General features: G+C 35.9%; 1 protein-coding gene across 4 annotated transcripts in view; it reads right to left on the reverse strand.

The window, feature by feature from the left end:
• ABL2 (ABL proto-oncogene 2, non-receptor tyrosine kinase) overlaps positions 1 to 15,051 on the reverse strand; it is a 137,871-nt gene that overhangs the window by 52,075 nt on the left and 70,745 nt on the right. The window contains exon 2 of one of the 4 annotated variants that reach the window (XM_037022407.2): positions 11,786 to 11,880. The exons of the other annotated variants lie outside the window; for them this stretch is intronic. Within the exon in view, the coding sequence (XP_036878302.2) occupies positions 11,786 to 11,795 (10 nt within the window). The 5' untranslated portion in view covers positions 11,796 to 11,880. The remainder of the gene's footprint in view (positions 1 to 11,785; positions 11,881 to 15,051) is intronic. 4 annotated transcript variants of the gene reach the window in all.

The following is a 15,051-nucleotide window of genomic DNA, read 5'->3' on the forward strand; positions in this document are numbered from 1 at the left end:
ATTTAAGAACACTGAACTCATTCAAGCATCCTGGAAATCAATTACAAGAAAACTGCTGGGAAAAACAAATACATGGAGACTAAAAAGCTACTAAGTAACCAATGGGTCAACAAATAAATCAAAGAAAAAAAATCAACAAGTTACCTGGAGACTAATGAAAATAGAAACCCAAAGGTTCAAAATTTTGGGGATGCAAAAAAAGCTGTTAGAAGAGGGAAGTTTACAGTGACACAAGCCTACCTCAAGAAAAAAGAAAAATTTCAAAGAAACAATCTAACCTATACCTAAAGGAACAAGAAAAACAGTAAACAAAGCCCAAAGTTAATAGGGAGGAAGGAAAGAATAAAGATCAGAGCAGAAATAAATGAAACAGAAACTAAAAAAGCAATATATATAAAAAAAATGAAACATAGAGTGGGTTCTCTAAAAAGATTTTTAAAAATTATGAACCTTTAGCTAGATCATCAAGAAAAAAAAAGAAACAGGGCTCAAATAAAATTAGAAATGAAAGAGGAAAAACTACAACCAACATGACAGAAATACAAATGATTATAAGACACTATTATAAAAAATTACATGCCAACAAACTGAATGACATAAAAGACCTGGATAAATTCCCAGAAACATATAATCTTCTAAACTGAATTAGGAGGAAATAGATTACTAGCCCATTTACTGGAAATGAAATAGAATTGGTAATCAAAAAACTCCCAACAAAAAAAAGTCCAGGACCAGGTGGTTTCAGAGAAGCAGTCAACTCAAAGAAGAGTTAATACCTATCCTTCTCAAAATATTTCAAAAACCAGAAGAGAAAGGAAAATTTCCAATTCATCTTATGAGGCCAGCATCAACCTGATAACAAAACACACTACAAAAAAAAGACTATTACAGAACAATATCCCTGATGAACACAGATGCAACAATTCTCAACAAGATATTAGCAAAGGGAATTCAAAAGTTCATTAAAAGGATGATTCACCATGACCAAGTGGGATTTATTTCAGGGATGCAAGGATGGTTCAACATCCACAAATCAACTTGATTGATATACCACATTAACAAAAGAAAGGATAAAAAACACAGGATGATCTTAATAGATGCAGAAAAAGCATCTGACAGAAATCAATTAATCATGATAAAAACTCCCGACAAAGTAAGGATAGAGGCAACATATCTCAACATAAGAAGGCCATATATGACAAACCTATAGCTAACAGCATACTCAATGGTAAAAAGCTAAAAGTTTTTCACCTAAATCAGGAACAAGACAAGGATGCCCACTCCCACCACTTGTATTCAACATAGGACTGGAAGTCCTAGCTACAGCAATTGGACAAGAAAAAGCAACAAAATTGGTAAGGCAGAGTAAGTTTGTCATTATTTGCAGATGACATATATAAAAAACCCTAAGGGCTCCACCAAAAGCTACTAGAATAAACTAATTGAGTGAAATGGCAGGATACAAAATCAATATACATAAATCTATTGAGTTTTTACATACAAATAATGAACAAATAGAAGGAGAAATTAAGAAAATAATCCCATTTACAACTGCATCAAAAAAGGAAAAATATCTGGGAATAAATCTGATCAAGGAGGTGAAAGACCTATACTCTGAAAACTATAAGACAGTGATGAAAGAAACCTAAGATGACACAAATAAATGGCAATATATTACATGCTTACAGATAGGAAGAGTATTGTTGAAGTATCCATATTACCCAAAACAATCTATACATTCAATGCAATCCCTATCAAAATACCAATAGCATTTCTTTACATAACTGAAATAATCCTAAAATTTGTATGGACCACAAGAGACCCTGATTAGCCAGAGGAATTTTGAGAAAGAACAAAGCTGGGGGTAGCACACTCTCCCTGGTTTCAAACTGCACCTCAAAGCTACAGTAATCAAATCAGTATTGTACTGGCACAAGAACGGTTATACAGATCAATGGAACAGAATACAGAGTCCAGAAATAAACCAACGTCTATCTGGTCAATTAATCTGTGACAAAGGAGGCAAGAATTTACAATGGGGAAAAAATAGTCTCTTCAACAAGTGGTGTTGGAAAACTGGACAGCTACATGCAAAAGAATGAAACTAGGCCACTGTTTTACTCCATACACAAAAATAAACTTGAAATGGATTAAAGGCCTAAATATAAGACTTAAAACATAAAAATCCTAGAAGAAAACATAGGCAGTACACTGGAACATCAGCTTTAGCAAATTTTTTCTGGATATGTCTACCCAGGTGAGGGAAACAAAAGCAAAGATAAACAAGTAGGACTACACCAATCTAAAAAGCTTCTCCACAGCAAAGATAGACCAGCAAAATGAAAAGGCAACCTAAAGATGGGAGAAGAAATCTGGAATGATATATCCCATAAAGGGTTAATACCAAAATATATAAAGAAGTCATATAACTCAACAGCAAAAAATAATAATGATCTGATTTAAAAATGAGCAGAGAACCTAACTAGACATCTTCAAAAGATGACACACAGATGGTCAAAAGACACTTGAAAAGATGCTCAATACCACTAATCATCAGGGAAATGCAAATCAAAAAGAATGAGATCACATCAGTCTGAATGGCTAGTATCAAAAAGATAGGAAATAACAAGTGTTGGCGACCATGTTGAGAAAAAGGTACCCTTGTGCATTGTCGGTGGGAATGTAAATTGGGAAAAGAGTATGGAGTACTTCAAAAGAAGTACAAATAGAAATACCATATGACCCAGTAATTCCACTTCTGGATATTAACCAATGAAAACAAAACCAGTAATTTGAAACGATATATACACCCCTATGTTTATGCCAAGATATGGAAGGAACCTAAGTTTCCAACAGTAGATGAATGGATAAAGATGTGGTGTATATATAAGTGTGTACACACACACACACACACACATGAATATTACTCAGTCATAAAAAAGAATGAAATCTTGCCATTTGCGACAACATGGATAGACCTAGAGGGTATTATGCTAAGTAAGAAAGAGGAAGAAATATATCATATGATTTCACTTATATGTGAAATCAAAAAAACAAACAGAACAGAAATAGGCTCAAATGTGGAGAAGAAACTGATGGTTGGCATGGGGCAAAATACATGAAAGGGATAAAGAAATACAAAATGCCAATTACGAAACAGTCACAGGGATGAAAAGCACCATGTAAGCAGTACATACAAAAATATTGTAATACTTTTATATGATGACAGTTGGTAACTACATTTATCATGGTGACCATTTCATAATGTATTTAACTGTGAGTCACTATGTTGCATACACAAAACCAATATTTATTTATTGATTTTAATGTTAATCAACATTAATTTATTTAAATGGGTAGATTTTATATGTGGATTTATATGAAAGAAGCCAGAATAAAGGTCTACATTTTGCATGATTCCAATCATATGAAATGTCAAAAAAAGGAGCACATCTGTAGAGACAGAAAGCAGATTAGTGGTTACCTAGGACTAAAGCAATAATGCTGAATGCGTACAGACTAGCGCAAGGGCCCTTTTGGTTGATGAAAATGCTCTAAAATTGGATTGTGGTGAGGGTTATACAACTATGTGCATTTTTAAAAATCACTGAATTATACATCTTTTAAAACATAAGTTTTATGGGATGTAAATCACAACTTAATAAAGCTACTTTATTAATAAAGTCTAAGAGGTAGAAAACAGAAAGCAAAATCAGACTTTTGTTCTCTGAATGATATTGTTAGAATGAGAAGATAAGCTACAGATAGAAGAAAATAATTATACATTATATACCTGACAAAGGATATGTATTCAGAATACATAAAGAAGTCTCAAACTCAATAGCATGAAAACAAACCACACAATTAAAAAATGGATAAGAATTCTCTTCAACAAAGAGGATAATGCTAAGTAAGATGTTCAACATCAGTAGCAATTAAAGAAATGCAAGCTAAAACCACAAGATACCACTACATGCCTATTATAATGACTAACAATATAAATATAAAATGCTAACAATACCAAATGCTAACTAAGATGAGAACCAACTGTAATTCTCATACATTGCTGGGTGGGATGCAAAATGGTACGGCCACTCTAGAAAGCAAGTTGGCCATTTCTTGTAAAACATACATTTGCTGTAAGACTCAGCAATCACATTCCTAAGTATTTAACCTGGAAAAAAAAAATCTTACATTCTTATGAAAACTTGTATTCAAATGTTTATGACAGCTCTATTCATAACTGCTTCAAACTGGAAATAACCTAACTGGCCTGCAACAGATGAATGAATAAACAAACTGTGGTATGTCCACACAATGGAATACTACTCATAAAGAAAGGAATGAACTACTGATATACAACAACTTGGATGGATCTCAAAAGTATTATGCTGAATTTCCAAACAAGCCAGTATCAAAAGGTTATATTCTCCAAAAGACAAAACCATCACTGTTGCCGGGATTAGGGGTGGGGAAGGTGCACCTACAAATTGAGCACAAGGGAATTTTTGGGTGGTGATGTTACTATTCTGTATCCTGATTGTGGTGATGGTTACACAGATCTATACGTGGGTTAAAAATTCACAGAACTATACACCCAATAAAAAGTCAATTTTACTATATGTCAATTTAAAAAAAATTAAAGTACAAGATATAGGACTAAACCCTGAAGAACTCCCACATTTAGAAAGCAAACAGACAAGGGAGAGAAAGCAAAGGGGACTAAGAACAGTCAGCAAGGAAGAAAAAAAAAACTACCACAGGCTGAGAAGGATGACTGTTTCAGGAAGGTGGGGATAATCAATAGAGTCAACTACTGTCAAGATGTTAATCAATGAACACGAAGTTTTCATTGCTTTTATAAACAATAATAGTAAAATTTTTCCACACTCTTATAAATCTTCAAAAGATTTCTTTTAATGGTTTCTTTTAATGGTTGTATACATTTCATCTTGCAGAGGTACCACTATTTGCAATTTGGGCCTATTACCAAATAACACAACACTTACACACACTTTGTACCCCCAAGTTTTATCTATATAACATTGCCTCATTAGGATAAATTTTCAGGCCAAAAGACATTTTTAAGACTCACGATACATATTTCCAAGCTACTTTCCAAAAAATTTTTACCTCTTTATATGAATGCTCACTTCATGGGTATGTGTGTGTGTTTGTGTGTAATTTTTTTTTTTTTAATTTTAAAGGCAAACAACAATAACTTGTTTAAATTTGTAATTCACTGCTGGTAAGGTAGAACACTTCCCATTTCTTTTGCTAAGTACACCTAAATTTATCCCTAGCAAGTAAAACACTTTCCATTTCTTTTGCAGTTTATATTTCCTCTTTTGAAGTTGCTAGATGCACAGGCAGTACAGTGAAATCAAGAAATGGGAAATATACAAAATACAACTTTTCATGGCACTCTTGTCACTAGATAAGACAAAGAAAAAAGTTTGATTCTTTCCTATGTAGGCCATCAATTTCAAACCTTACCAATGATGCTGTCATTTTTGTAACAACGAGTTACCTCTTGTTGGGGTGGACAGCCACCCAAATAAATTATTTTGGTAGACAGATAGACCACCTATCCCTTTTTCATATCAGAATATAACAGTATTCAGAGACCTAGGCACAGAAAGGTACTTCTAAGACAGGGGTCCTTTAACTGGTAATTCAGGATCAAATGGTACATCTTAAAATATGGTCAACTCCATTACTGTTGGGATGAAGAAACAAAGCTAGTGTCAGAACCAGATCACCCCTTAGGTGGCACTGCCATAGCGCTGCACGTTAGTAACCCTCGTCCCTCACCCCACCCAACACAGCAACTGACTAGAATTCTAAGAAAAGAGCACCAATTCCACATCATGCTACTTTACTCTCAGTAATTACTTCTTTACCTTTCCTTTTGTGAACTTAAGGTTTTAGGAACAAAAAACAGCCTCTTTTTAAGACTTACCATCCCTAATGTTAATAAGCTTTTTTTTTTTTTTTTTTAATTCAAAACCTCAGGCTCCATAGTAAGACTCTGCCATTCAGAGTGAGGTGTCGGAGCAGTGGGTGGCGGCAGTCCCAGGAAACCAGTGACCGTGGTTCTCAGTAGTTTGGATAAGATGATCCAGCTCCAGAAAAACACTGCTAACATCAGGAATATCTATGTTTTGGCTCATGTTGACCGTGGAAAAACTACTCAGGCTGACTGTCTTATATCTAGCAATGGAATCATCTCCAGCCGCCTGGTAGAGTAGGGAAGTTAAGGTACATGGACAGCAAAGAAGATGAACAGATACAAGGGATCACTATGAAATCCAGTGCCATTTCCCTGCACTATACGAACGTCAGGCTATCCAGACTGAGGCAGATGGGGGCTGGATTTCTTCAAAGAAAGGTCAGGACTCCTCGGACCCTGTGGGCACAGCCCTTGTGTCCCATTTTCTAGCCACCCTCCTTCTGTTCTGAGACTTGTATTGAATTTTAGAGTCTTGTTTACCTAAGTGTGGACTGCCATGGTCCCTACAGCTTGTTTCCCTAAATCAGGTTGTCATTTTGACAGTTAACACCTCTAGGAATTTATCTGACAGAAATAGTTCAATCAGAATGTGAGATACATGTTCACTGATAATTCACCAAAAAGATTGTATTAGTGGAAAAACAAATGCCAACCTTAATGTCGTCTCTTTGAAAATGGTTAAGTAAACTGATATATCCACACTGTGAAGTGCTATGCAGCTGTTCAAACTCTTTGATCTGTATGTAATTATATAGAGAAAATAGGTGAAGAGACAAAAACCCAGTTGCAGAATAAATACTTGTAAGATATGAATGTGTTTAGGTAATAAAAATATATTATGTATGTAGATAAAGATGTCTGGAAAGGTACATACCAAAATCTTAAGATTAGCTATCTGTAGGGACTGAATTACATGAAATGTACATTTTTTAAAGTATTTATTTTTGTATTGTTCAGAAATTTTACACAAAGTAAGTAAATTAGATAATTAGATAACAATTAGATAAAAAATAAGATAATTAGAAAACAATAATAAAGATAGATTTCATTTCCCTAAAAAAAAAAAGTGAGGCGTCTTTGGTTGTTTTATCAGTGTACAATTTCCATTTATAAAATAGGGGGAAAATGCAGAAAATGAACTAAGATACGATATGAGGAGGAGCTTCCGGCATCAGCACTCTCTGGAGGACTTGTGCTGGGGGATGATCATCAAAAAGCCTCCACAGGGATCCGGATGATGCTGCAGTTGTGGCGGCATCCAGCCCACCGTCTCCTGGACTTGCCATAGGAATGAGGAGGGAGATGTCTAGGCTGGCATGTGCATACAGTGAGACAACGAATTTGACCGGATCTGTACTGTTGGAACTCAACCAGGAGTTGGGAGGGGTGCAAGGTGTAGCACTCCAAAATCTCATGACTATAGACTATCTACGGTTAAAAGAACATATGGGATGTGAACAGATCCCAGAAATGGGCTGCTTTAATTTGATTGTTCAAGTACAGTTGGACAATATCCATCATATCATAGATAAATTTTCACAAATGCCTAGGGTGCCTAAATGGTTTTCTTGGCTTCACTGGAGATGGATAGTAATTATAGATTTGCTTTGTTTATGTCACCGTATTCCTATTATGTTAATATGTGTGTGCAAATTAGTTAGTAGTTTAAAACCTATACATACTTAAGGTACTCTACAAGAAGATATGTCAAAGAAATAATCAATCCTCCCATGTTTCCTTCCATATGCTACATCTATAGCTTTTCTTCTTCCTTCCTAATTACAATCCTTAAATAGAATTCGTGCCTCATATCGAATTTACCGAGTATCATAATTCCTCCAGGTGGTAAAGATACCTCGAGACAAGTGCTGGGCATAGAAGCCACAGGGCACAAATCTGCAAAGAAGTAAAAAGCTAACCTCTTCAAACAATATGGCTTGTCTCTCACTTACCAACTTTACATTTCCCTGTATGGCCCCGGAAGATGACTGGTTAGCCAGAGACGGGTAAGATTCCTCAAGGGAGGTACAACCTAAGACAGGCACAGTCGCAGAGGGGCCATCAGGTGAGAATTTGGGGATCAACAGAGGTGAGGCTCAGAACCTCATCCCCCCTGCTTTGAGAGAAATCTTCTGCATCCGTGGATGTCTTGCTGCCCTTGTCTAGCCTGGATTAATACTTAGTCCATAGGCACACACCTGATCTGATCATCTACATTTGCCCTCTTACAGCACTAAACTATGTTTTCTACCTTTATCTTGCATCTACCTACCACTTCAGCATTTTATTAAAAATAAAAATAATAATAATAATAGAGGGAGAAATGTGGGATCAACATATAAATCAAGTACAAAAATCAAACGAATATTCATATTTGACCTGATTGGTTATAGGTCATAATGCGTGATCAAAACCGAAAGTTTCTGTGATGAATGCCCTTGTACTGTTCACCATGTAAGAATTTATTCACTATGTAAGTATTCGTTCACCATGTAAGAACTTGTTCGTTATGCTTCAGAAGATTGGAGACTGACGAGAATTAGGCTTGAGATGGATTAATGATTGTACATTGAGCATTGACCCCCCTGTACTGAATTTTATTGTTGTTAACAACCATTTGATCAATAAATATGAAAGATGCCCTCTCAAAAAAAAAAAAAAATAGGGGGAAAATGTTAAATACTTTATAGAGTCCTTAACTGAGATTAAGTGCATGTAAAGTGCTTAGTGGAAAACTTGCCACCATAAAACTTTATCGTTCTTCTCTGTGGTCTAAAAAAAGTATGTCCCTACCTTGAAAATAAATCTATTAAAAGGTAAGGTTAAACTTGTTAGGCTCAAATTGGAAGATTTACTGGCTAATAAGAAGTTAAAGGTACAGAAATAAAAGTAAGGAACAGAAGAGCCTCTAAATTTCTGCAAGATTGACTTTCTTTAGGTCAGTTGGTAATATTAGTTATAGGTTACCTCCCTAGCTCACATACCTTTCTCACATGAGTAAATCACAAAAAAATCAAAATGGCATTTTAATCAGGACTATGCTTAACTCTCCTTTGTCTATTCAAATCTGTATTATCTAAGTATAGTTTAAGTTCCTAGATTCTTCATGAACCTGACCTCTCTGAATAATCTCTTTCGTTCCTAAAACAGCAACTGTTATACCAAATTGGCATATCTTCCACAACTTATTTACTATACTTTGCTACTTCCTTTTTTATGTCTTTTTTCCTCCAAAAAGTTTAAGTTTATACAGGTACAGAACCATACTCCATACCTACCCAAACCTCCCAAACACTTGGAGATCTAAACAGTGCTCATTTGCTCCTGTTTTAGCAGGAACTTTCTCTAATTACAAAATCACAGATGTAAAAATATCTTAGACTCAACGTCTTCTAATACAAAGGAAGAACACATTTTTCTGAACAGGAAAGAAGAAAACACACATGTGCACACACACATATACACAGGCAACAAAAGAAAAAGTATTTCAAGTTCCAAGACCAGAGAAAAACATGTGGGAACCTGAGCAGGCTAATAATGAACATCTTCAAAACAACATTTTAAAAATATGTGTTCAACACTTATTCAGAGAGAAGCCTGAAGGTTGCTGAAATCTGAAGAAGCCAAAGCAGATAGAAGGAAGGCAGCTGCATGTGCTCAATGCCTCCTAAGGTGGTCCTGCCTAATTCATCTCCAGTCCTAAATTTTTTTTCTCAGGAATCAACTTTATTGAGTTTTAAATTATATACAATGAACCATTCTCACTTAAAAGTATAGAATTCTATGAGTTTTGACAGTTGTATACACTCATGCAGCCTCCATCACAATCAAAATGCAGAATATTTCCATTACCCCAGTGATTCCTTCTACCCTTTGCAGCCCCCAGGTCCAGGTAACCACTGATCTACTTAATTAAATAGATGAGTTTGAATTTCCTAGAATTTCATATAAATGGAATCATACAGCATACACCTTATTGTGTCTGGCTTCTTAGCAGTTCTGAGATTAAAACACATCGTCTGTATGAGTAACTTGTTCCTTTTTATAGCTGGGCGGTGTTCAACTATGCAGACAAACCACCTTTTATTTATGTAGTCACATGCTGATGAACATGTGTGTTGTTCCCAGCTTTTGGCTAATAGCAGTTAATTTTAAGCTGTGTCAGGCTTGAGGACCAGGACAAATAGTCCTCTTGTCCTCCTGACCTGCCTCCTGATTCCAGCCCAGCTCCATGCACATCTAAGGTTTTTTAAATTAGTTATATCAATTTGGTGATTTAGTGTGTTATTAAAAGTGATTTCCCCAAGTCCTGAGGTGTTATTTTTTTAATACCAGATTTTTCTTATAATAATTTACCATTTCCCTAAATGTCTCTTGTTTTTTACTGTAATTTTTTCCCCCAATAAATTCATTTTGTCGCATATTTTTAAGCATTGTGGGTTTCCCAGGAACCAAAAAAGTAATAAATTTTTTTTAATTGAAGTATCATTGAAATACAATCTTATGTTGGTTTCAAATATACAATACAGTGGTTCAACAGTTACCCATATTACCAAATCCTCACCCCCTCTAGTGTGGTTACTATCAACATAGTAAGATATTACAGAATCATTGACTATATTCTCCATGCTGTACTACCATTCCTATGACCAACTTATATTGTGATTGCAAATTATTGTGCTTGTTTATCCCCCCTCACCTGCCACCCACCCACTCCAACCCCTCCCTCTTGATAACCACTAGTCACTTCTCAGGGTCTATGAGTCTAATACTGTTTTGTTCCAGCGCTTTTGGCTTTTTTATATTTCAAAATTAGTGAAATACAGTATCTGTCTTTCTCTGCCTGGCTTATTTCACTGAGCATAATACCCTTTAGCTCCATCCATGTTGTTGCAAATGGCAGGATTTCTTTTCTTTTTATGGCTGAATAATCCGTTGTGTGTATGTACCACATCTTCTTTATCCACTCATCTATTGATGGACACTTAGGTTGCTTCCATATCTTGGCTATTGCAAACAGTGTGGCAATAAACATAGGGGTGAATCAGGGATTGTTTTCTTTGGGTAAATTCCTAGAAGTGGGATTGATGGATAGAACGGTATTTCTATTTTTAGTTTTTTGAGGATCATCCATACTGCTTTCTACAGTAGTTGCACCAATACACATTCCCACCAACAGTGTAGGAGGGTTCCTATTTCTTCGTATCCTTGCCAACATATTTCTTGTCTTTTGAATAGTGGCCATTTGTCTGGTATGAGATGTTATCGCAGTTTTGATTTGCATTTCCCTGATGATTAGCGATGTGGAGCATTTTATATATGCCTGTTGGACATTTGTATTTCTTCTTTGGAGAAGTTTCTGTTCATATCCTCCACCCATTTTTTCATTAGGTTATTTGTTTTTTAGGTGTTGAGGCATATGAGTTCTTTATATATTTTGGATATTAACCCATTAGATGAATTGTTTATGAATATATTCTCCCATAATGTAGGATGACTTTTTATTCTGCTCAGTGTCCTTTGCTATACAGCTTTTTAGTTTGATATAGTTCCACTTCTTCATTTATTTTGTTCCCCATGTCTCTGGCCCTAAATTTGTGAGTCCTGACTCAGCAAAAGGCCCTGGCCTTAATCTGAATTACTCACCTCAGCAGGCAGTTTTGAATGCCCTTTGGTGGTCTCAAGCTCTAGCTCAAACAGCTTATAAAAATATTTCCTAAAGGCACATATAATACTCTCTGTGAGTGGATTTTTAGAAAACAATTTTTGCACCTTGTTTCATTTCCAGTGAACCTTCAGAATTCTGAGAAGAGGCCCAGCTGGCCCATTCCTCAATCCAGCTCAGTGAGTTGCATGAAGAACTTGGCCTGATTAGAAGAGAAGCCAGAAAAAGTATGTGCATGTTAATAAAGTAGTGTAAGATATTTGTGGGTCATCTGACTGTCACCCAGAAAGAAAGAATTCAGACTGTATTAAGATACAATAGTGAGTTGTTCTAGATTTGATAACACATTGATTTTGCTATTTAAAGAAGACTAGTCTATAAAACTCTTGAAGGGTCACCTGCAGTTAAGAGAGTAACTAGAAGTCTCCTGCAGAAAACTAAAGTGAGATGATTATAAGCCTGGCCATTAATGGGGAATAACAGTCTTCAGAAAACTTCTGAAGGGATTTGATAATCATCTAGTAACAGAGGACCTAGGAAAGAAAACTAATATTAAGTCTCTGCTTTGGAGCAAAATGTTACTTTGGAGTAACATCCAGATATTGAGGACAGAGTCACAAGACTAGAATCTAAGTAAGGTATACTCACTAAGGACATACATTTAGGAGTTACCAACATGGTTCAAGATTTTATACAAAAGACAAAGGAAATTAAAGTATTCCACCAAAAACATTTTTATCAGTAAAAAAGGAGCAATTACAAGGTTTTGTATTCAGTTTCTGAAATACTCTCTAATCCAAAATAATACATTTCTGGATGGTGTCAGATAACAGAAACTTCTGTCCTCCTTCCTCTTTTCCCCAGACCATGCGTCCTCCCTAAGATGAAGTCACTCATATCCATTTCTTTTACTTATAAACTCTAGGCTATTGGCTCCTGTATTTGTTTCCCATGGTTGCTGTAACAAATTACCACAAACTGAACTTTGTAACAACAGAAAGGCATTCTTTCATAGCTGTGGAGGCCAGAAGTCTGAAGGCAGAACAAAATCAAGATGTCAGCAAGGCCTTGACTCCCTTTAGAGTCTGGGGAGAATGCACCCCTTGGATTCTCCAGTTTCTGGTGGCTGCCCAGCATTCTTTGTTTTACGGCCACATCACTCCAGTCTTCAAGGCCCACATCTTCAAACCTCTCTCTGCTCCATCTTCACATCATTTTCTCTGTGTGTGGTATCTCCCTCTGTCTCCATCTTATAAGGACACATGTGACTGCATTAGGGCTCACCTGGATAACCCAGGATAATCTCCCTATCACATCTATAAAGATGAGCCCTGCACCATTTTGGGCCATTATGAGGTAACATTCACAGGTTACAGAGATTTTTCGGTTGTGGATATATTTTGAGGGGGCACTTTGCAGCCTACCACAGTTCCCAGCACATCCTCCAGCAACCCAGGTAACTCCCCACAGATCAGCTGACTCTTACAGCCCACACGTTAGTACAGTTAGATATCCTAAAAGAGCCAAAAAACCTTTTTGTTCCTACTTCTCGTTTCAATTCTTTTTTCGTTTGGGCTGTGTGTGTGTTTTGTTGTTAATGGCATACCCATTCACCCAGGCATCCAACTCAGAAACGTTGTCATCATTCTAGACTTCTCTTTCTTCCCTAATTCCCACTATCACTATATCCTACAGACCCTAGCTCTTAAATTTCTTTCAAATCCATCTATTCCTCTCTATCCATTACCACTGTCCTAATTCATGCCCTTTATTTCCTTGCCTCATCTGCTAAACATTCACCTGCCTGAACTTCCTGAATTCAGTTTCATTCTTCTCCAATCTAATATCCACATCATCTTTAACCTGGTATTCTGAAAGGGCAAGTCCCAAGTTTGCTCCTACATAAGATCACTGATGGGCTCTCTGCAGCACAGAGTTGAATATCAATTCCTTACCATGGATGAGAAAGACCTGCCATGATCTGCTACTTACTCACCTTGCCAGCCTCACCTCTCACCATTCTTCCTTATAACCTACGCTTCACCCACATGCAGCTCTACCAGCAGTTCTCTGAACATGTCAATCTGTTCAATCTCTATACACATTTATTCTGTCTTCACATAGTCTTCTTCCCTTCCAGTTACCTAGTGATATCGTTTGACGCAATTCATATTTCATTTCTTCTGTTCAATGTCCTCAAAAGTATTTTTCTCCCTCACTTAAAGTTTTAACTCTACACTGCATCACAATCAGATGGTATTTTTATTATTGGTATTGTTCAGGGGGAGGATATATTTGCACAATGCAAAAAAAATACAAAAGTACTATTACTTATATGCCTGACTTTAGCTCCACCTCACAGGCAGGGATTATATGTTTTATTCATGTTCATTTTCCTAGAACATGTATTCAATAAATGTTTCTTGACAAATCCTTTTTTCTTAATTACAGAAGCAATACTTGCCCATTTTCTAGAATCCAAAACACACAGTAATAAAGACAATTAAAAGTGGTCGTGATCCCCATCACCCAGAAATAACTACTGGTACATTTTTATCCTGTCTTTTTCCCTTATCCTATTCTTGAAGATGCTCTCTAAGAGAAACTCTTACAGCAATTTTTAGCTTTAAGGCTAAATTTAAAATACAACCTACCAATTCCTTTAAGTTAAGTATAGAAGGTATTTAGTCTATAGATTTGGTTGGGACATGTGCAAATTCAGCTTACTTCATTTATATTTTTTTGTTCTAGATATTCAGATTTCTTACATCCAAGATCTATAAAAATAACATTTTAAGAAAGAAATTCAAAGCACTCTTATCAGTAGTTAAATAGCTTTATATATTTATAAAGCATACATGATTTTTAAGAACAAAATTTAAAACAAAACATATGCTGTGACCCATTCCTAAAGTATTTTACCCATTTTGTGGCCCAAATACCAACTGCACAAAAGTATAATAGTCCTTATATGTTCCCAAAATCAAACACCAAAGTTTTCAAAGTCTGAGTATTTCAGAAACTTATTCTAGTGATCTTATAATTTTGTTTATTTTTAAATGTCATGCTTAATTATATATTGGCATGGCTGAAAGAGACAGTGAAGTCTCTTCTCTTTCCCAGATCTTTAATTCTCCTCCCAAAGTTGAATCAGAATCTTAATTTTTAACACCACCCTCAAGGAAATGGAGAACTTGCTACAATTCATTTCAGAGACATTAACTGGGCCACATTTTCTCTGTCTATTGTGTTTCTTGTTTCTTATTGAAAGGCATGGTCTTTTTGTGCAGCTAGAGAGGTAAAGACCTATAATTCAGTCCTAGCTAACTCTATTTCTCCAATGGGGTTTGAGGCCAAGACTCCAGATGATAAA

The sequence above is a fragment of the Manis javanica genome, chromosome 11 (assembly GCF_040802235.1).
Source record: "Manis javanica isolate MJ-LG chromosome 11, MJ_LKY, whole genome shotgun sequence".
Taxonomy (NCBI): Eukaryota; Metazoa; Chordata; class Mammalia; order Pholidota; family Manidae; genus Manis; species Manis javanica.